Source organism: Leuresthes tenuis, unplaced genomic scaffold (genome assembly GCF_036924035.1).
Source record: "Leuresthes tenuis unplaced genomic scaffold, fLeuTen1.0.hap1 SCAF_8, whole genome shotgun sequence".
Lineage (NCBI taxonomy): Eukaryota > Metazoa > Chordata > Actinopteri > Atheriniformes > Atherinopsidae > Leuresthes > Leuresthes tenuis.
In genome coordinates, this window is record NW_027325362.1 from 23,358,390 (window position 1) to 23,381,052 (window position 22,663).

The window sequence follows — 22,663 nt, forward strand, 5'->3', positions numbered from 1 at the left end:
GTGTGTGGCGTGCGTTCGTGAGCTGCACTAATGGATGGATTGCCTCACTGTCTGAAGTTGTTATCGACATTTACGTCGGACTAACAGCATTTGTTTGACTTTTGTTTCTGTGTAGTAGAAAGGAGGCAATGAAGTAATCTGAATGATTTCAAAATGGCTTTTTGTTACCTCACCATTTAAAAACTAGAGCTTTATATTTCCTTGTGTAGTTTCCAGCAGCAGCAACAACAAACGCACGAGTCCTGTCTAACCCTCGGCAGTCAGGGGAGAAGCTGGCTATTTGGGTCACTGTCACGGCTCTGAGCCATACATGTAATTAGACTTGGGAAACTTCTCTCTCCACACATGGAAGTTTTTTCTGGGAAACGGGCACATTTGCAAACAGGAAGTTGATTTCTAAAAAAAAAAAAAAAAAAGAAAAAAAGTCAGCACCATACCCTTCCCCCGCCCCTCGCAGGAAGCTCGCACGGTCCTTTTAAACAGTTACACAGACGGGAACCTTCGGAGGGGGAGCTTTAAATAGGTGAAATCGCGGGCCGACTTGGGCCAGCTCAGCACCACAGCGGTCTGGGCCCCGGCAGCCACGGACCATCTGACGGTGACTGTTGCTGCCATTTTTATCTCCGGTGAGGTCAGCCTTGTCCTGGGAGTCCACTCTAGGAGCCCAATGTGATAAGTCATTGGGCTTGGTACTGCTGTGGTTTGCTCGGTCCACACTCTGGTGTCTGAGTGAGTCCAGCTTAGGTCTGAAGGGTCAGTTGAGTTTATTGACCACTGGCTTGACCAAAGAAAAGGCACTCTTAGCCCTTCCTCTGTTGCATTTACCGTGTAACATTGTCTTTGTCCACACATTTTTCATTCAGTCTTTTTCTCTTTCATCACATGTTCCCTCCATCTTCATGCATCATGGTCCTTTCAGTGGGTGACATCAGTTTACACTGACTGGTGTATTTCTGGTTCATGTGCGGGTCTGTGCCTGTTAGTTTAGATGTTTTGTCTAACCCCACATCCCTTAAGGGGGTGTTTGGATTTCTTCTTTTTTTTTGCCTCCTGTTTTTTTGCTCCCCATGCCACCCCTCCCTGTGCCCTCCATGCCACCCCTGACTAAGTCGGGGCCTGGCTGCTCCTCTGGTGGTGGTGATACCACAGCCTTAATGACAGGGAACTGGAGCTCTGCGTCCGCCTCGCCCTGCCGCCTCACCTGCAACACACTCACCAGTTTGCACCCTTCCACAGAAACAGGGCTCAGTTGTGTGTCTGTGTGTGTATATAGTTAGAATAATGTTGCTAACACTATTACTAACTGGATGGTTTTACTGACAGTGGCCATTATGCGGATGTCTCAGCATCCTTATTTGAGCACACTTGTCACGCTATTGACATGCCGCTCTCACGCTTGACATGCTTGGAGCTAAAAACTGAACGACGTCTCTGAATTGTGTGTGTTTGGAATCTTAGCTCTGCCAAAGAGAAAAAAGCTGAAGTAAGATTAGGTAAAGCAGTCAATAAACTTGTCTTGTACACCCTGCCTCGGATAGTTTAATGAGATACAAAGCAATATATTTTCTGACCAATAAAGCCGGTTTGGGACATGGTTCATTTCACAACAGTGTTCCAACATTTCATGGGTCCCAAATGAGAGGGATGGGTGCCAGGTTGAGCACTGTATTGTTTCCTTGACTTTTCAACCTGATACATGGTGAAAAAAAATAAAAGATCAAATAAATCTGTGGCAGATGTATTCACATCTCAGTTCTTTGGGGACCACTTTTGCCTTCCTTTAAGGTGACGTGTAGAGCAAAACAGCTTCTCACGAGACCAACTCATCACAACACAACAGCGGATTAGTCTGCGGATGAGCCGTTTAGCTTGAAATGAGTGAACCCTAAGAGGGTGGCGGTACCTGCCACCTACGAGTTTGCTTTAAGTCGTAGTCACAGCTTGTAAGTAAAGGATTTTACATTTTTAAAGTTGATGTCAAGTTCTATTTTGTGACTATTTGCCTACAATGTAGAGAAAATTAAGCTGCACTTAAACTGTAGAAACCTCTTGCAGGAAAGAGGGATTTTAAGGTCCTATCTGCTACACCCTACATTTTCACCATCGGGCTGAATAAATGTCAAGAATTGTCTCACCCTCAGCAAGGTTCCAGATTGGGAGGTATTTTGGGATTACCCTGAACCTTCTGGTACCACAATAACTTGTAAAATCTGTGAACATTAGATTTTATTGGAGGAATAGTTGTTGGAGCGCCAGCTGCCGGCTCTGGATAGAATGAGGAGAGAGAGCTCCAATAGTGACAGCAAAACCGCAGCCTACATCTGAGCAAATAATTGTAAGTCTCATGTTTTACGGCAGTTATGTTCTAAGACGCAAAGAAAACCACCCGCAACACGCCGAAATGCGTTACATTTGGATTTATACAGCTGAATCAAACCTTCTGGTTTGACTGCTCTGTAGGCTGCGGCGTGATCACTGCGCTGCAGGACTGAGAGGTTCAGGAGGTCCTTTGTCCCCACAGCCATAAGGCTTTTTAACAGTGACTGCTGACATGTTATTCTCAAATTTATTCATTCATTCGTTATTATTATTATTGATGTTCTAATATACAATCATTGTAAATATACTTTTTTTTTAGCTACTTGACTAATTTGAATTTCCTCCACTGTGGGATGAATGAAGTATTATTCTATTCTATTCTATTCTATTCCATTCTATCAGTGCTGCTGTTTAACACTTTGGAATAGAATTAATTTGCCTATCTATCCTGTGTCTTACATCTCAGTAGAAATGCAAACGAGGAGCTGAAATAATCTTTTAGCTTCTTGAAATAAATGGAGTTTCAGTTTAAGTTCTGGTGCTGTTGGTTGAAATGTTGCAAAAATGTGGGTGATAATGGGGGGGATTTCCCTTGAAATGTGATCACCAGGTCATGTCCTCAGGAGGTTAGCACTCGATGCACCTGTTGTGATTTTGCCTGCGCGTGTCCCACTCTGTTTGACTGGGTTTAATGTTGGTAGCTTACTGGATGAAATGCATGAGCCGTGTCACTTTAAGTCATCCATTGTGCTTTGGGACTGAAACCAACCTTAGCTGCAGTAAATTGTGAAAATGCCAGATATGTCTGTGGATTGATTCCTAAAATTAAAATGACCAAAATCCATTTCTACTAAAGGGCAAAGCAGGAGACTTCAAAAAGTCTTGTAAAAATGAAACGCAGACACACACTCGGACACAGCAGGACTCATTGCTGCTCTTGGTAGGTGGGGTGGCTGATTCCCTGTCTCTCTCTGTTACAGGTGGAGGGGGTCGGTCTGTACTTCCGTCAGCAGCTCCTGCAGTCCCGTCACCGTGGCGCCTTTGAACTGGCTTATGTGGGCTTTGTACGCCTCACCGACATGCTGTGCAGGTGTGTGCGTTCACATTCAGGGTAAAGGGCTGAAAGGTAATACTGCTGAACGGCCAAAGGCATCCGAGCTTCTATCATGACGCTGAGTGTCTGCGCGCCTTGTAATTAGCAAGTGGATAAATCCTCTCGGCTTACTGTAATTACATCGAGAGTGGATAGTTGCATTTGTTCATTATCTGGTGCCCTCTGGACAGCCAACAGAAACGCACGAGGTTGGAAAAAACTGAACATTAGAAAGTTGCGGTTTCTCTTAAATTCTAAATGCACGACTTAATTTAAGGAACACATTTGGGGAAAAAAACCCTAATTCACTTTCTAGAATCGATATAACGCAAGAGTCAGGATTTTGATTGATTCTCTGAAAATTCCTCTGCAAAGCACTTCTTTGCTGCTTCTCTAGATTTAGTTTGGTTTTCCAGATATGTTCTGGCTAAATATTTCTAATCCTAAGCGTTTACTCCACTAACCTACGCAGTTAATGATGCCAGGCTGATTTGCCTCATCACTTAACTCCACACTTCTCTAATTCTTAGAAATAACCCCTTTATTACCCCCCCCCCCCCGAAAAATCTTTTGATTCTGGATGACGTGAACGAATCTCTCACTTTCTTGTACCTCTGTGTTTTCCTGGTTGTGGAAAAGGTCTGCGGCCCTACGGCAGGTGACGAACCACAAAGCCGTTGCAGCACTGTGGACTTTGAACCACCCAGTCCTGAGCGGTTAAAACAAAACTCTCTTGTTTTGTTCTCGTCCAGGAACCAGCCTCCCTGTGTGTTGTGTAACGAGAGCGACATTCTCGTGGTTGTGTGTAGGAGTGCCCGGAGTGTGTGCTTGTGTGTGTGTGTTTTCAGGAGGGGAGGAGCAGTGTGTGTGGATGGTATGCAGACCTTGTGCTGGGTTATAGGGTGTTGATTGCGGGGTGCTTAACCACAGCCTTTTGATGCTCTGCCTCAGGATCTGGCTTTAGTGTGTTCCACAGTGTTTGCGCTCCTTCAGTGCGTCTCTTTATCTCCGTCTTCCGTTTTCCCAATTTTCACTTCCTTTCACTCCAATTCTCTGCACTTTCTCTTTTTTTGTATGTGACTGAATTCCCTGGTCAGACATGTGCATTTATATCTACAACTGTTTACAGGAGTGGTACCCAACATGTTTTGTCAGACATGTTCCCACAGTGCTGCGTTTTGAACTCACTTACCCCTTCTGTTTTTATTCTTAATAACAATATCGTGCCTATTTTCATCATATTCTTTTAAATGGTTTAGGTCAGTTTTATAACATTTCTATGGATTTTTATCCTTTACCTTTAGGAATTCCAACCATTGTATGTCTAGCTTAACATCCTTTGTTTCCTTGTCGCTATTATTCATTATATTGGTTTACTGTATTAACCGCTGTTACCATGTTTTTAATGTCACTTTACTATTTCAATAACGCATCAGTTAATTTTATTTATCAGTTTCACCCTTTTTATCTGTTACTTTTGCCAACTATTCCAGTCATTTGCCCATTGCTTTTAATTATTTAATGTATTTACTTCTGGTTTACTTGCCTTTTTTTGCAAATTGTAATTTATGCTCATTGTCACTACATTCTGCACATTTAATGTCAGTGAATTGAAATCGAGTTAACTTGGTAGACTGTGTCTGAAGATATCGCGACTATATTCTTCAGACACGTGATATCGTGTCTGAAGAATATAATCTTGCTTAAAGAGTTTTAGGAAAAGATCTTCGCTAACTAGCTAGCTAGCTATATGATCCGTCTTGTATAATTTAACACTTGTATTCTTTTATGTTAACGAACAAAAATGGATGTTTGGCAGCTATTCTTTGTAGTGTTTTAGACTGTATTTCCTGGAAAACGATTGAAAATGTCGATGACTTCTCTATTGGGACGTATACGAATTTAGGTGTAATGAACAACCTGATGTTGGTGCAGATTAGGCTTTATGGAAAGTGGCATCCTACATATTCTCTTATTGTTAAAGGCAGTTACAGTTACGCTTGCATTGTGTCAGTTTTGGAACCTTTTTGGAAATTTCCCCTTCTGATTGTGTTCAGTCATGTTTTACACCAGTTCTTGTTAACCAGCCGAAACGAGACAGAGTGGTGTGTGTGTTATTTTCGTATCTCTTAGAACCTTACTGAAGCATAAATGGCTTGATTAAACGAGTATTATTGTCTATATGTTGGTGATAAATAGGTAAATTTATATCTTATCGTGTCAACTAATGAAATTTGTCGTTCATCGTGACAGGTTTGTGAGTCTATTGTTTCTTTCTATCATTAGAGAAGACACACTCAAAAGCTTTTGGACTCTCTTGTCATGTTTTGGTGTGTGTGTGTGTGTGTGTGTGCGTGTGTGTGTGTGTGTGTGTGTGAGGAGTGGAAGTCGGGCCCTGCAGCAGCTTCCTGCCCGTTGGCTGTCGGAGGTTCTGGAAGAGGTCAAAACCAGCGACCCGTCGTCGAAACTGTGTGCAACAAGACGCAGCGCTGGGATACCGTTCTACATCCAGGTGCGTGAGCGTGCTTTTCCAAGATGTAAACATGACAATTGGACGTTGACAAAAGTATCAAAAGGGTGCTTGTAATGTTTCAGTCTTGAGTCTAGAGTCACACGGTTGAGTTCAAGTGTTGGCACAAAGTCATTGTTTAAATTTAAAACCCTTCAGAGCTCACAACATGCAGACCCTTGTCAGCGCATTCCTTTGAGTTAGTTTCCTCAGTGCGTTGTGAAGCTCTGCTCACACTGGTTCACTCGTTCTGTTGTGAATAATCCCGCTCAGGACACCATGACCCTCTGTTACGATACAATATGATGCAATTCGTTGTCCCCATAGGAAGATGTTTTCTGCTTCGCTTGTATCTTGATATGTTCTCGGCTCGCATATTTGACACAAGACTTGAGATTTAATGTACATTAAGGTTACGATACGGAAACGGCGGGTGGACACAGCGAGTGTTGTGGTTACAGAGTGAGATATAAATACACCCAGCTGTTATTATGGCCGCTAGCGGGATACTTTGGGTTCGTTTCGCTGAATTAAGGTTTCTAAGCAAAAAAAGAAACGACCATTTGACACGACCCCATGCGTTTGGGTGTTTTTGTATTCCTGTGTACTCTCAAACGTTGTACAAACCGCAGTTCTTGGCATGTCTTTGGAGAACTGATGCTGGAAGAACACAGCGTTTTTTTTTTTTTTAATTTTATAATTCATCCGTCTTTATTTTCTCACTGGCACATACCGACTCACCGACTTGGACACAGACGCTCACCGTGTCCTTTGGTTGCCCCCTTTAGTGTTCACTAGCACCACTTACCTCTAACAATGTGTTGTAATCTGTGTCTCAGTGTATAATTCAGCCACAACTTGCCTCTTCGCTTCCTCTGATTACTGATATTGAAAGTAGACATGGCAGAGTTTATGTTTCATCATAGCAGTAATTTTGAAGCGGAGTTGCTCTTTCTTGTGGTTTTGGGTAATCGACGGCACTGCTGACATCACTCATTCTTCTCTGTTTTATGTGTGTCTGTGTGCTACGCTCTTTAAAATGCAAGCATTGACATGGTTTTGAATTCAGTTCCACGTTTCAAAAGCCCTAACCTTGACTTTTTTGAAACCGGCTTTTATGCCTTTGAAGTCCTTTTTCTACTTATCTGTTGGACTTTATGGTAATTATCAATGAGCATCCCTGCAGGATAGTAGCAAGGGAGAAGAGGGGAAGAGTCGCAAGACGGAACAGAGCATGATAAAAATTACGACTGGTGTCTGAAGTCGAGGATGAAGGGAAATCGAGAGACGGAGGAGATAAGATGATGGTGAGAGAGGCAGGGGAAGTCTGTTGAGACGCAGAAATCGACACCTTGGCAGAGCTTCGGGCTGCATTCCTTCACACAGAGAGGCAGAGTCAGATCCGGGAAGGCTGGCTCCTGAGCTTGCCTCATGCTGGTCTGGACTGGTTCACAGGAACCAGGCTAGCCCTTCTGTTCCCCCACCTCCTCATCTATCCCCTACCTCTATCTTCCATCTCTCCATCCCTTCCTCCAAGGCTCAATCCTTAACCATATCCCAGTCCCGACGCACAGCTGGCTCCCATCAGCTCCCACAGTCAGATAACCCTTCTCTCATGCAGCAGCTCCCACATGCCCCTCTTTTGCTCCTGGCACATAGAAATGATGTCACTCAGTCGACCTGTCAGTCTAGACCTACTTATGCAATTGTGTATATGTGTATTTTTACGATTTTATGGTACAGCTGTGGTTTCTACAATAAAAGAAGAACGCTTGTTTGCAAGCTTTTCCGAGAAACTGTCGGCCATCAGGTTAGGGTGGAGGCCAGGTCATCTGATACAGCACTCCCATCAGACTGAGCCGAAAGGAGGGTTTTTGCTTTATTGCCCTCTTGAAAAATAGTCCCATTAAATTCCAACCAGATTGGATGGTGTGTTTCTGAAGAATGTTCTAATGGACATACTGGATGAGGGCTGCCGAGAACAAATCATCAAGTGTCACCAGCAGAGCCCCCTAACGGCATCACACCTATGCCTCTATGTATCTGTGCTTCAAGGTGGGAGCCACTCATGCAGATCACATCCCTACACCACGTTTGGACATACTGGAGCAAAAATCAAGAAATCCATTGGGTTTGCACTTTGGTCGCAGAAGATATCTTTTAATTTGTCTCATTCAAATGGGATTTCTTACAGCATTTCCAACATGAGGGCCTCTATCAGCCGTGGAAGTTGTCTGGTCTACATGTAGCTCTTTTCACACAGCAGCCATATTATATCAGTGCAAGGAAATCTATCCCTGTTAAGCCACCGTTGTTTCGCTTTGGTCATTCACTCTGACCTAACGCAGGGTACTGCCACCTGGCTTTGCAGTTGAGTCCCTAACGCATCGTTTGTTGGAGGACAGTGTTTCAGCCGTCCTTTACACATTCACACCAATGTGGCTTTTTACTTACTCCTGCTGCCAGAGGTGCATCTACTATGATGCCCCCAGTTCCACCTCTGTAGCTTTCAAACTGGATGGCAATGTGTGGCAATGGTGCACCGCTGATTGTGCAGTGTTAAAAGGGTTACTATCTTCTTAATTTCTGGAAAGGTCAAAGTAATTGTTAGTTTCTTAGGCTTGTGACGCTGATGAACTCCTCCTCAACTGCAGGAGTATCTCCTGGTTTTCCTTTTCTGGGGAAACGGGGTACCTCAAGACTCTTTAATCCCTGTTTTTGATGGTGTTAAAGTTCCGCATTGCTTGCCATGGGATTGACTGGAACATGAATATTACTTTGAGTTGTGTACCAGCACCACCTTGGCACAACAAAACTGATGACATCCACTGTTTGACTTTCGTCATGGCTCCACTTTTTCTTTCTCCTGCAGGCTCTGCTGTCGTCTGAGCCCAAGTCCTCCAGCTGCAGTCTGTTGAAGATGACCATGAGAGAGCTGATCGCTTTGGCCATGCCCTCTGCAGACAGGAACACCGACAGCTCAACGGTCCCTCAGGTTTGACCATTCAATCCACAAACGATACTTAGAGTTGGATCTGACATTTTCCTGAACATTTCCAACACTCTGGACATGAGATATTTTTCTCATGGAATGTATTCTACAGCTTTTAATCCATTAAACCCACATGCGGGTGTTATTGTATGGTAAAGCTGTGGTGTCTACAATAGAAGTATTTTTTATCTTTAATGTCATTTGAATGATGATGACATGTTCCGTCCTGCCATCACCACAGGTCCACGCTCTGAACATCCTCAGGGCTCTGTACAGGGACACCCGTTTGGGGGAAAACATTATCCCCTTTGTCTCGGATGGAATGCAGGCTGCCGTGCTGGGCTTCACCTCGCCTGTGTGGGCTGTAAGTCTTGACCCCATGTTTTCTAATCCATGTTAAGTGTTGCTGCAAAAATATCCTCCAAGTCTTTTTTTTTTTTTTTTTTTTCTTTCATTTTCCAGGTGAGGAACTCCTCCACTCTTCTCTTCAGCACTCTGATCACAAGGATCTTTGGAGTGAAGAAAGGGAAGGATGAACACTCCAAAAAGAACAGGTCTGCTGCTTCTCCCTCTCTTTTACTCAGAGCATTGGTCCAGGTAAGGACCAGAAAGTTCATCTTGAAACAAGGGCTAATCAGTCAGGCAAGTCCACTTATTCCACTCACGGGGAGCGCAGTTCAACTTGTTTGAGCAAATTGGTTGGAGGAAGTGTGGGTCATTTTGTTCGTGGCTGTAATTACCCTAACTTGTTAACAGATTGTAGAACATCAGCTGTAAACAAACCTACAAGGCAGCATTAAAGGTACTTAAAAGTACTTCCGTTGAAGGTGCTTACTTCCTAAGGTAAAGAATGTGATTAGCATGAATAGTATTTAGCTCACACCACCAGGGGGTGGTGTTGTAACACAACCTGGACTGAAATACAGCTTTGCTCTCTATTCAGCCCTCCTGGCTGTTACTTGTTGCTTGGGCAGATGCAGCCTTCCACTGCACTTTTGTCAACAGTCTGAAAATGACGTTGCACATCTAAAGGAAGTCGAACAGAGAGATGAATGCTTATGATGCTTATGAATAATGTAGGCCAGAGTTGAGGCTAATTGTCTCAAACAGGAATAACGCAAGTGGTGATATTGGAGCAACTGTCACTTAGTTGAGGATGAGATGTTTATATGGGGAGCTGCAGGCATCACACACACAAATTGAGCCTGGGATGTGGAGAAGATGAATCTGTTTATAGGTTTAACCATCTTTGTTTTAGTTGGAATGTTATCGGCTCTGTTGTCGAATTTTGTTTGAAAGATTGTGGGTTGTTTTTGAGGCTTTCAGAAGAGTTCTAAATTCTAACCAGAGTCCCGCAGCTTGTCAAACAACCATTCGAGTGTTTGGAACCCTGGATAATGAGAATGATAGCAGGCGTGTTCAAAGTGTTTTTTCCCTTGTGCATTTTCTAATCTGTTGGATCCGACTGAAGTGCAGGACGAAACGCTTGAAATCTTGCAGCACTGTTCACACGATTACACAATTGCAGGAAAATAATTAATACAGCAGGAAACTTACTCACATCACATAGTGGAAAGGCCAAAAAAAGGAACAGCGTCACAAGAAGGCCAGGGTCCTTAACTCCTGTCATCATACTCGGCTTTTAACAGCGAACATCAAGTCTCAGTGTACATAAACAGTGCTCCTCACCACCTGCTCCCTGTTTAGGTAATATTAAGTAAGGCGTATATCACTTGCACAGAGGGCAGCAATTTAACTTATTTGGGAACAGATTTCGCACTGAATTGAAGTCATAACTTGAAAGCCTCGTTGAACAAGCTGAACGCTACATCTCCAACATTTTTAAGTGAATGTTGCTCTTGTTCGTATGTTAACATGTGGATGTTTTCGTGCCAGTCTATACTCTTATGTGGTGTCGCTACAAATGGATTCCATTGTCGGCAACTTTTTGTTGCATTTATGTCATGGGCGTGGTTGGTCATGTCGATTAGAGTACTGTGGAGCTAATGACAACATGGTGATTACATAGAACTAGGAATGTAACGGTTACCGGTTTTACGGTAAAGCGCGGTGAAATTTTCCGCGATAAAGATTACCATTTATGTTTAAATTAATCTCATTGCGGTGGATTATCGGGATACGTAATAACAGCTTCATCCAAGTCTCCCAAGCTTCGAGCTGTATCTCTCTTCCTAAAATGCAAGAAAGTTTTCCGTTTTCGTTTTCAGGCACTTAGCAGCTACTAGCCGTGTTAGCAGCTGTGTTGCTAAGTGTCTCCAAATGAAACAGAACCGAAGGCCGCCAGTTTACTGTCAGCTCCACTGAGCAGAGCCGACACAATGTAAGGCGGTATAAAATAATGTAAACGCATGTCAGGAAGAACATACGGTGATATTTATAATAACGAGTTAAAAACGTAAAATGCTGTGTTAATTTAATTCACTGCAGTGTTGGCCCAACACACACACACACACACAAAGTGTTAGCCCAACACAAACACACAGTTATGGGCCCAGCACACGCACACACACAAAGTGTTAGGCCCAGCACACACACGCGCACACACACACACACTAAGTGTTAGCCCAACACACGTACACGCACACACACACAGGAACATACACTCATTTTCTCACACACACACACACACACACTTATGTATGAACAAAATATTGAAACAAATTTTGTTTACAAATTACAAAATAAACTCTTTCTGTGCCAGTTGTTTGCCCCTTTAATGCGTAAGTTTAATTTTGATAAGATTTTGGCTTCAAATGTTTTAGTTTGATAAGAGAATCGCAAGGTTTCATGAAATTATTTCAATGTATGTGTTTTTTGGACATTTGTACAGCAATTAAGAAATTCTTAATAATACCACGATAATATCGTTTATCGTGATAATTTGGTCGCTATAATCGAGACATAAAATTTTCCATATCGTTACATCCCTACATGGAACAAAAGTCTATGTCTGATGTAGATCTCACATATTAGTTAGTTAGTTAGTGTTGTGGTACTTCCATAATAACAAATTTTATCTGAATTTGAGTGAAAACTAGTCTTGTGTCGTAATTTGTTTGCAAATTATAAGTAAATTTCTTAAAGTACCTTATAAGTAACCCTTATAAGTAACCCTGAAGCTGTTTGCATCGATTATATTAATGATGCCGGTATGAATGCTGCATTAGCTTTGGCAGGCTAAGCTAGGTTAGTCACTAATCATATACTAGATCCAGCTTTTCTTTAGGTTGATGAAAAAGGTAAACTTGGTAAAACATCATGTCTGCTAAGTTAGCATCTTGGCATTGTCACAGTTAGTATGCTAACGTTAGCATTCAGGCCAGAGCAGTGTTGCTAAATGGAGCCTCTCAAAGCAATGACCTCTGTTTCTATGCTTTAGGCTCGTTAGCTTAAAGAATAAAACAGCACTGCTATTCAGAAAATGCAGACCCTGCACGGTGGCCTTGTTCACCTTCAGTCTGTATTATATAGGGCTGTATATGATTGATAGTTTACCCGTGTCTTTTGAGAGTGAAACGAAGGTAAAACTAATACCCAGAGCACATAAATGTGAACATATTAGGCACTGTTTGGCTGTATGATAAGACTTGTCCGTTTTGTTGAGGTCTAAGTTATGCTCAGAAATGATTTGTTACTCTAATTCAGAGTAAAATTTCCCAGCGCTTTCAGCTTCCGAGCACTCAGTCTGGTTCCTCGTGCTGTATTTTTATTGGCTGGATCGTAGAAGGCCTCTGATCACTGTTAACCAAGCTTCGCCTGCTCCTGTTTATCTTGTCTGTTTTCTCTTGTGTTTTTAGTCTCCTTTCCAGCCCCTTGTATAGCTCTCAGTTACGAGCCCTTCCGCTTCTCCGCTGCTTGTTTTCTTATTATTAGAGAGTGGAGTTATTTTTATGTGCATGTGAGGGAGTGTTTGTGTTGTGATGATGGTAATGAATGAAGGCTAAGGAAATTAGCATTTGAACTCAAAGTTATAACTTTATGTCTTTAAAAGACTTTTTGAGTATTGTAAAGATAAGAATTGCCTCGCAGCATGTCATTCGTCACGTCGTTAAGTCATACTGAACCGATGTGAAGTCATTACAGAACAGTGCGTGCAGAGGTCTGAAAGCTGAATCTCATTTATAAGCGTGTCTTCTTGCGTCCAGCCTTTGTTATCACCCTAATTTTACAGTTGTGATCTGTGACAACAGAAAACGTGTTGCAACAGCTTGTTGTAACCACTCTAATACTTGGCTTCATGTGTGTCGTGGTCTCTTGGTCCGCTAAAGCTGGAGAATAAACACATGTTCTGCTCACACAACCCAGTTTATTTACGACATTCTCAGTATTTTTGTGTTTGGAAATACCAAATTTCTTGCCGTCTGTGGGAATTTTAGCCGTGTATTTTCTAAAGCAGCTTGTATGCAGACATGTTGTTTGCTTGCAGATCATTGTCCCACTAAACCGAGACTGGGGCCTCTCTACACTCCGTGACCGCACATGGATGTTGATGAGATATCGTCGTGGAGATAAATGCAACTGTAAACAAAGCGGACAGAGAAAAGATTGCTCACTGCATTCCAGCTCAAACCCTGCCAGCTTTATCTCAAATCGGCCTCGACTCCTCACTTTGCACTCTTCGTGTACATGTAAAATTGTGCAGATTAATGCAGCAGTGGGGCATTTCAGCGCGGTTGTAAATGCTTTCTGGCAGAGCAGTGAGAGAATAAATGGGATTGCTGTTTTACCGCCTGAGGAGAAAGTATCAGGTTTTTCCAAGTATCATTTTTACTCCACTACAAGTATAAGTCTCACATTTGAAATTCATGACACCCAGAACACTGCCAGACTCTCCTTCAAACAAGAAACGGGTTCAGAATTGATGATTCCAGTCTCGCTCCCCCTTGTCAAAAACTCCGGTGCCTAGAATATCCACAATGCATCCTGACAGAATACAGTTCAGTCGAGGGCTAAAAAGCTTCAAAACAATACCAGACACAGATTTGTCTAATTTTCAATCAGATATGGAGTTATCAGCTCAAACCAACACTGACTGAAGTGAGCTCACTTACCAGACTTCATACTGCTCCCACTGGAGCTACCAAAGACTGTATAGAACGTTCAACATTTCCCCATCACACTGACGCATTCACTGCTAAGTAAAATGACCAAACAATGTAAAACTATGTAAAAGTACAGGTTCACTTAGAAAAGTGCTGATGCAGTACTTTGCAACCCCACCCCCCATGTCTTTATCAAATTGCCGGAAAACAGGAAGTAGTCGCAGCTGTTCATTGAAACATGTAAAGCAACATACACGAATGAACATTTCTACTGAGCTTAAAAGTCCTTTATTTTTCAGCACAGCTTGAACCCTCTCGGACCAGTTTTCTCACAATTTCTTTAAATAGTCATCAGGAATTAGTTCTCCAGGCTTCTTGAAGGAGATTCCAAAGCTCCTTAAGGAGATTCCACTCTGCTTCAGCTCCTCCATAAGACCTGCTGCAACTGATTTTAGGTTTAACCCTAACCTTACCCTATTCAGAAAACATATTTCCAGCTTAACTGTGGAACCAGCTCAGCCACAGCAGCAGCGACGGATATCTTTGGTGATTTGGTGTGACCAGCCTTATGGATAAAGAGGCGGCTGTCTACGGTGGTGACGTTGCAGCGTGTTCTGTATAGAGGAGATTTGTTCAGGGAAATTCCCATTGACAACATTCCCTGAGCAAAGGGGTATCTAGTATGGTTCATGTACACTGTGGAATGGAACACAGCTCTTATTTACACTCTTATTTTGTACAACGGCTCTTTTAAGATAGCTTTCCCAAATCTGAGAGATAATATTAATTCTGATTGTATTCTGCATCATAAAAGCTATTCATAAGCATAGTTTTTTAATGATAAAGATCATCTTGGTGCATTCGATTTAAAAGACAATTGATTTCCAAATGCACATTATGTGCCGTTTGCCTGCAAAGGCCTTTTATAATGTATCCGAGTCTTTTCACCAACACCTCCTCCCGTCTCCTCCTCTGTGATCCTCGCCCCTCTCACGCCTTCGAATCTGCTCCGGCAGCCTCTGACCTTTGCCCCCGAGGCAGCAGAGACTTGTCGGGCAGAGAGACTCTCATTAGGAAAAACAGAAGACAAAGGGCACGTCCCGGATTTGCACGTGCACTCCATGAACGTGTTTCTTTTGGAGTTTCCATGCGCAGTCTACCTCGGAGCTCTGAATCTACCTGTGAGTCATATCCAGGTTGAGAGGGGGTTTCAGGCTGACGCTCACTTTCCTGCTGTGACAGGGCCCGGCTGCTAACCTGAACCAGATCCAAAGAGCTTGTGCGCCTTTTCACTGTAGTCCAGAGTCTGTGCCAGCCGTGACTGTAGCACTAAGTGTGGCAGCGTCTCTCCTGTCTTGTGATCAAGTGTCTGGCAGGCCAAACCTCTTCCCTTTAGGGGCGACTTGATTTAGAGAGGCAGAGTTAAATAAAATAAAAAACTTTATTGGCCCTCTGGCTGAATGGTGGTTACGGCAGCGAGACCGCTAGCGTTAAATATAAAGTTGCTTATTTGAATACATAGGAGCAAACGCTCGTGACAGTTAAACATAGCATAGCATTTGTGCACACACAAATCCATTGTTTATGTCTAGCTGTTGCTAAAAGAATAAAGATAAAGGCTTGATTTGTTTAGCAAGAGAATATTTGGCACAAGGATGACTCTTTAGCCGAGCTCTACAGCGTTTGATTGGAGTTTCTCCCCGCTGCCTCCCCTCCTTCGCTTCTTGTTACCTTGACAGAATGGGGAGTGTATTGGACAGAAATTTAATTGTAACCAACCGTGTGATCATTAGTCCATGCCGTTAGTGTTCCTTTTTCTTTGTGCCTTAAACTTTTCTGCCGTTAGACTCTCTGTAGTTTTGAAAAACGGTTGTGCGTTAGCTTCTTTATGTGACCTTTTTTTTTATTTAGGACAGCGAGCGTAAAGACTGACTTCACATGTTTGACTTCTGAAGCCATTTTGGCTATTCAGGGGGGCATCGTCGCAGTACAATTACTGCTTTCCAGCTGGAGTTTCTCTTTGGGTTCCAGCTTAGCTTTGGACTCGACAAATCTCAAAAGATGTCCTTCCTTTCTAAAAAAGTGTATTGAATGTTGATTCATGGGGATCCAAAGTTTTTTAGAAATTGACACGCGCACGGCTATCTTTCGTTGATTTATTTTCATTTGTTGTTTTGTAAGTTTCCATCTTGTGTGGAAATGCAGGGCTAAATGCGATCAACGTTTAATGACTGAGTCTTTAAAAAAGAAAAAGGGAAAAAAGGTGGTTGTTTGTACCACTATTTTTACATTACATTTTTCAACCACACTTTTTCTGATTGGGTGGATTTATAAAGGCTTGTGCAACTAATCCCATTTCCCAGAGAGTGACTCATACTGTGCTACTGATGGTGATCCTTGTGACGGTAATTAAATGGAAAGACATCCAGACTAAGAGAGAATGGTTGTTTGTCTGATGTATTTTGGGTATCTGCATCCATTTGTTTTACACCTTTGTGTCTGTTTGTGTTTATTTGCATCTCTTTATTTTTGGTTTGTGTTTTTTTTTTCTTTTTTTTTAAATCTCTTAATCTATGTTTTTAAGTCTTGAGATATTTCAAATCAATTCAAAGTAGTTTTGGGCCGTTTTGAGTGTCTTTGTGATTATAAAGTCTTTGTAGTTCTTTTTATTTTATTTTATTAACAGTCTACTAATCTCTATGTTTTTGTTTAATGTACACTCGTAGTTGTTTTAAGTGTCTTTCTTGTTGTTTGGGGTAACTTTAATCGGTTTCCAGGTGCTTACAGTGTTTGCAATTGTTTTGAATCGTTCTAAATCTTTTTGGGATTGGTTAAAGTAACTCTGGATCTGTTTGTCCTTGTGTTGCGTCTCCTTGTGGTTGCCTGATTTACGAACTTGAGATGTTGTAAGAGGCTCTGGATCAGAGGCCCTCCCCTTCTCATGCCTTGGGCCCCGAGGTCTTAACATGATGAGGCTTATTCTGTGTGAAACTGCAATGGCCGCAAATAACGAAACAATATAAGTGAGTCACTCTGAAGTTAGTGTTTAGATTGTATCATCTGGCCTACTGTAGTAACATTGCAAAAAAGGAAAAAAAGGAGGTCCATGGTATACACTCACCAACCACTTTATTAGGTACCTTGCTACTAAAAGGTTGGACCCCATTTTGCCTTCAGAATCTGCCTTAATTCTTCCTGGCATACTTTCAACAAAGTGTTGTAAACATTCCTCAGAGATTTTGATCCATATTGACATGATAGCATCACACAGTTGCTGCAGATTTGTCGGCTGCACATCTATGATGTGAATATCCCGTTGCACCACATCCCAAAGGTGCTCTGTTGGATTGAGATCTGGTGACTTTGGAGGCTCTTGGTGACATGGTGCATTATCCTGCTGGAAGTAGCCATCAGAAGATGTCACTGTGGTCATAAAGGGATGGACACGGTCAGCAACAATACTCAGGTGGGCTGCGGCATTTAAACAATGCTCAATTGGTGCTAATATCCCCCACACCATTACACCACCACCAGCCTGAACCGTTGATACAAGGCAGGATGGATCCTGCTTTCATGTTGTTTACGCTAAATTCTGACCCGACCATCTGAATGTCGCAGCAGAAATGAAGACTCGTCAGACCAGGCAACGTTTTTCAAATCTTCTATTGTCCAATTTTGGTGAGCCTGAGCGAATTGTAGTCTCAGTTTCCTGTTCTTAGCTGACAGGACTGACACTCAGTGTGGTCTTCTGCTGCTGTAGCCCATCTTCTTCAAGGTTCCACGTGTTGTGCTTTCAGAGATGGTATTCTGCATTCCTTGGTTGGAACGAGTGCTTATTGTTGCCTTCCTATCATCTTGAACCAGTCAGCCCATTCCCCTCTGACCTCTCATATCAACAAGGCATTTTCATCCACACAACTGCCGCTAACTGGATATTTTTCTCTTTTTCGGACCATTCTCTGTAAACCTTAGAGATGGTTGTGTGTGGAAATACCAGCAGATCAGCAGTTTCTGAAATACTCAGACCAGCCTGTCTGGCACCAACAACCATGCCATGTTTAAAATGACTTAAATACCCTTTCAGGGGCAATTTAGCAAGTTGTCTTGGCCACCTCTACATGCCTAACTGCATTAAGTTGCGGCCATGCGATTGGCTGATTAGCTATCTGTGTTAATAAGCAATTGAACAGGATTCATATGTTTTATGCACAGTTTATCTGTATCAAAACAAACTGAATGCTAATGCTCAAGGATTTCCACCTCAGAACATTTCATCCTTAAGCATCAAGTCTGAATTAGAATTTTCCAGTTAAAATGTGTGAAGCTAATGTATTCTTTTGATGGTTTAAATGTGAACATCAGCGCATGTTGGCATACTGAGGCGGCGAACATTCTCGAAAAAAAAATTAACTGCATGTCGCCATTGCCATAGTGAGTATGTCATCATTCTGACACGAGCGTTTAGCTCCAAGCATGTGCTCGCAAAGCCGATAAAAATAAAGTCCTTCAACACTTGAAGCTTTTAAAAAGAACCACTCCCAAATGCGGTCCTAAATGTCTCAAAACAAATTCTCCACTGCCTATTTGAAAGTCCCCTCATCATAAGTTTTAGTGCCCTCATTAATAGCGTCTCTCATTTTCTCCTCCTCTGCCCACAGGATGACTGGTCGGGAGTTTTTCACTCGTTTTCCAGCTCTCTATCCGTTCCTTCTCAACCAGCTGGAAGAGGCTGCTGCCACGGTGGAAAGGTGAGGTGGCCCTCCTGCACGTGTGCACCGTTCACATTCAGCCATTGCCGTAGTTTTTCACACACCCCTCATCCTGATCGAGGTAAATTGTTACTTGGATTGAAGGCATACCAGGCAGCTCTCCTGTTTTCTTCTGTTGTTAAGCTGATAAAGCAGCGTTGCTCTTGTTCCGAGAGGCTTCCTGAGCAAACAAGGTGGAAAAGGTGAAATTGGCACAATTTTTCTTTTTCCTAACAAAGAACATGAACAATTTATTATTTCCTTAGTTCTCAAGAGCCTTACAGCCTTGTTTTTATCACGTGCTTAGATGACAGATTATTTGCTCAAAGCACAAGGCTTTACGAGTGAATAAAGTAAATGTCTTGTTGAGATTTGGTTTTGTTTTTTTTCAGTGGAGGGTTGAGTCCACAGAGGTTCATTGGCCTTATCTTTGTCAGCTCAGCCCAAACTCCCTTTTTTTTTTTTTTTTTAAAAAGCATCTGAGTGGTCCAGCAACTCCTAAGGCAGCCTTATCTTAATATGGATCCAATTAATTCAAAGCTCTTTCAGACCAGCTCTTTCACAATTCCCTTCACTCCCTTCGACCCTTGTTAAAACATTCGCAAATTTCCCACGGAACCAGACCTCGGCTGTCTGAGTTTCCACATCATCTCAGCGTATCGCGCCACCCAAACAGACCCGACCGCACCATACTGCAGCCATACACATCGGAACAGGGAGGCAAGAGAGGTGCTTTCAGACAAAAGTTACAGAGTAAGGACATTCACAAAATGGATAAATACAAGGTACAACTGTGTAAGGTCATCCGCTTATGCACATTGTGTTTTTTGTAATAAAACCCACAAATGTCCTCAAAACAAAAACTAGAAGGAAAAAAACAAGAATTGCAGACGGAGAACAGTTCACTGTCCAGAGATCCAAAAATAATAAAGCAATCAACATGTTGACATCCTCTCTGAACCAAAGAGTAGAAGACAAACAAAAAGCAGCTGCAATGTAAATGCAGCATGGAAGCACACGTTGAGCCTTTCTGAGGCTGACGTGGGATTGATGTAGCATGCAGGCAGAGAAATGGGTTTTATATAGTAATTTAAGGGGCTATGTTGTTGGAACGGCAGTGATCACAACAGCTTGGCAATTTTGTAAAACTTTGTAATAGCCAGTTGCTGATGCACGATGTTCTGTACAGTCAAAGATAATATCCCTGCCCTCCACCCTTCCATTTCCAAACCCGTTTTGCCAGAATGCAAAAACACAATACTTGAGAACGAAACACACAAAAGAGCAAGGAGAAGAAAAGGAAAGTTACACCATATTGTGTTTAGATATTTATTTAGATATACTATTACATACATAGCGGTGTATGCCCAGGCGTGAAATACAATATCGCAGGTGTCACGTGCACGTGTGTACAGGCATGTCTCTACATACCTGCATACACATGCAGGTATAACACGTGTAATACACATGTAATTACACATGTAATACAACTGCAGCAAATCGGAGTCTGTTAGTACATGCTTTTTTTAAAAAAAAATTTAGCTGCTTTATTTGCTTTGAATGAGCTTATGGCATCTACAGTCATGGGGGAGGTTGACTGTACAGAGGTTTCAGTTTTTAGGTTTGAAATATTGGGACATAATGGGAGAAGAAATCCTCTGGTCCTTAACAGGTCATGAAATGATAAGATTGCAACTTTTAGATAATTAACATGACATGCCATATTGTCATTATTTAACAGAAACTAATCCAAAAGGTGATTCTATAGACGTTAAGAGGATAAGTGGCAGCCAGCTGCTGCTAATCAAACACATCTGATTAGTTGATCCTCAGGGAGTGTGAGCACCTCTATCAAAACAGAGGTTTTGGCAGTTTGCTGCCTGGACTGGAGCGTTTACTTGTGTGTTAGCACGATGCCAAGGAAGACAGACATTGGTAATGATTCGAGAGAAGAAATTACTGCTGCCCATCAACCTGGGAGGGGTTACAAGCCCATTTCCAAAGAAGTTTGGCCAAGTCATTCATAAGTACATAACATTTTAAACAGTTTCCCAGGAATGGGACATCCTACCAGCAAGTACAAGTCAGACCCTACAGGAGCTATTCTACAGGCCTGAGTCCATCTCCAGTTTTTCATGTTTTCTGCCACTATCTTAGTCTTTGTCATCCTCTTCCTTCTCTATTATCAGACAGCAATGCTCCACTATGCCTTAGGCATTGTTTGGCATGGACTGACACAGACTTTTTCAATCGCACTTGAATTTACACTCACCCAAAGACAATTTTTAAATCCCTAAGCCTACACTTCTCGTACATACAAGGAGAACGACTGTTGTGTCAGATTCCTAACTATTATCTCAGTGTAGCAAATGTTATATGCTCAGCGTAGCCACGTTTTATCTCTCAAACTATTTCAGGTCATTACCCACATTTTAAACTGCTTTGATTTGTTGCAGTACTCCATCTGGTCTGCCGCTGCCTCCACTTCCAACAAAAACAGTGTCTCTATCATACTCCGAGAGATTTTCAAAACAGAACTGCTGATTTATTTGTCTGAGAGCGAAGTAAATGGAAAGCAAAAGCTTCAGTTTACTTTCTAGCTTCTTTTGTCCGCCTCTGCTACCGAATCGTTTTCACTCATGTCTAAGTGAAGAATTAAAACCACTTGAGGTCAGTGTCCTGTTTTCACTCTTCATAAAAGATTAAAAACAAAAATAACCTTTTCACTAAATGTCCGGCCGCTGGGGATGATTTAGAAGTTTGGGGAGAGAGGGCAGATATTCATGGAGGACCTTTGTGTGGAATTTGAGAGTGGCCTTAAACGCCACAGAGTCTCTATCTCATCCTGTCAAATGTTTCTGCCTCCAGCTGTATCCCAACAAGGCCTAATGTGTTTGCAGTTCCCCTTTATCTGCCCCCATCCTGTGTGCGTGACATCACATCCTGTCCCGCCGTGCTTGACTGAACTGTGACATTACACACATTTGACCAGCTAGTAATTGGCCGCTATTACGTTTCACATCTTGCAGATGCATGGAAGTCCCAGTGGACGGTTCTGAGTGTGTGCGTTTTGTCGGATGAAGTAATGAAAAGCACACGTTGTTTTCGCAGGGGGTCTGTTGTTCAGGATCTGTTCTATGAGATCCTCATGACTAATGACAGGGCCCAAAGGACACATTCTCAGTAACATAAGCAAATCTTAAATATTACAGACCTTCACAAAGCTCAGCTGCAAGTGCTCCCCACATTGTAAACACCATTTTTCCCATGCTCTTCCCATTCTGAAAGGATGATGGCAGGAAAGGAAGGAATAAAAATGTCAAGAAAACATTGTGTGACCCAAGTTCAGATGAAATATCAGATGCACACATATAATGAATCTTTTTTTTGTGTGTTTTTTGTATACCGAGTACTCATCTGTTTCTTTTTTCCTCTCCATTTCCCTCCCTCCCTCGCTCTTTCGCTGCCTGTGTGTCAGAGTGGAACTGTGAAACCGCTGGCAGAGACGGACAGTTTCCACTCTGACTCAGCTGGCACTGATGAGATTTGGACGGAGGGAAAGCAGGAGGTGAAAAGCTCAGTTCAAGGATAGATGAGGAGATGACTGTGTCGGAGTGTGGGTGGTTTTAGACATGCAATGTATCAAAATGCTGCAGGAATTTAGGCCAGTTATATTTTGCCCTGGAATTTTTCATTATTTGCAGTTTTTAGGCGCCAGACACATTGCTGTTTCATCCTGTTTCAGAAAAAATGGCCAGCACACTGGAACTATAATCATATCTTCATTCACTGCAGTCAGTCAATGCTCACGGCTTCAATTGTCACTGTGGCACCTCACTAGTAACTCCATATTTAATTCCTTAATGCCACCAAGAAGCCTGTTTGGGAGATCCTTGGAAAGTGGGATATTAGTTGAAAGCATATCATGATTTGAGGGTC

At 42.4% G+C, this 22,663-nt stretch overlaps 1 protein-coding gene across 1 annotated transcript in view; it reads left to right on the forward strand.

The window, feature by feature from the left end:
- The window catches only part of thada (THADA armadillo repeat containing), a 100,177-nt gene that overhangs the window by 14,642 nt on the left and 62,872 nt on the right, over positions 1-22,663 (forward strand). Inside the window, exons 22-27 of the mRNA XM_072391461.1 lie at positions 3,300-3,409; positions 5,792-5,924; positions 8,794-8,916; positions 9,155-9,277; positions 9,376-9,467; positions 18,635-18,724. Coding sequence (XP_072247562.1) covers positions 3,300-3,409; positions 5,792-5,924; positions 8,794-8,916; positions 9,155-9,277; positions 9,376-9,467; positions 18,635-18,724 — 671 coding nt within the window. The remainder of the gene's footprint in view (positions 1-3,299; positions 3,410-5,791; positions 5,925-8,793; positions 8,917-9,154; positions 9,278-9,375; positions 9,468-18,634; positions 18,725-22,663) is intronic.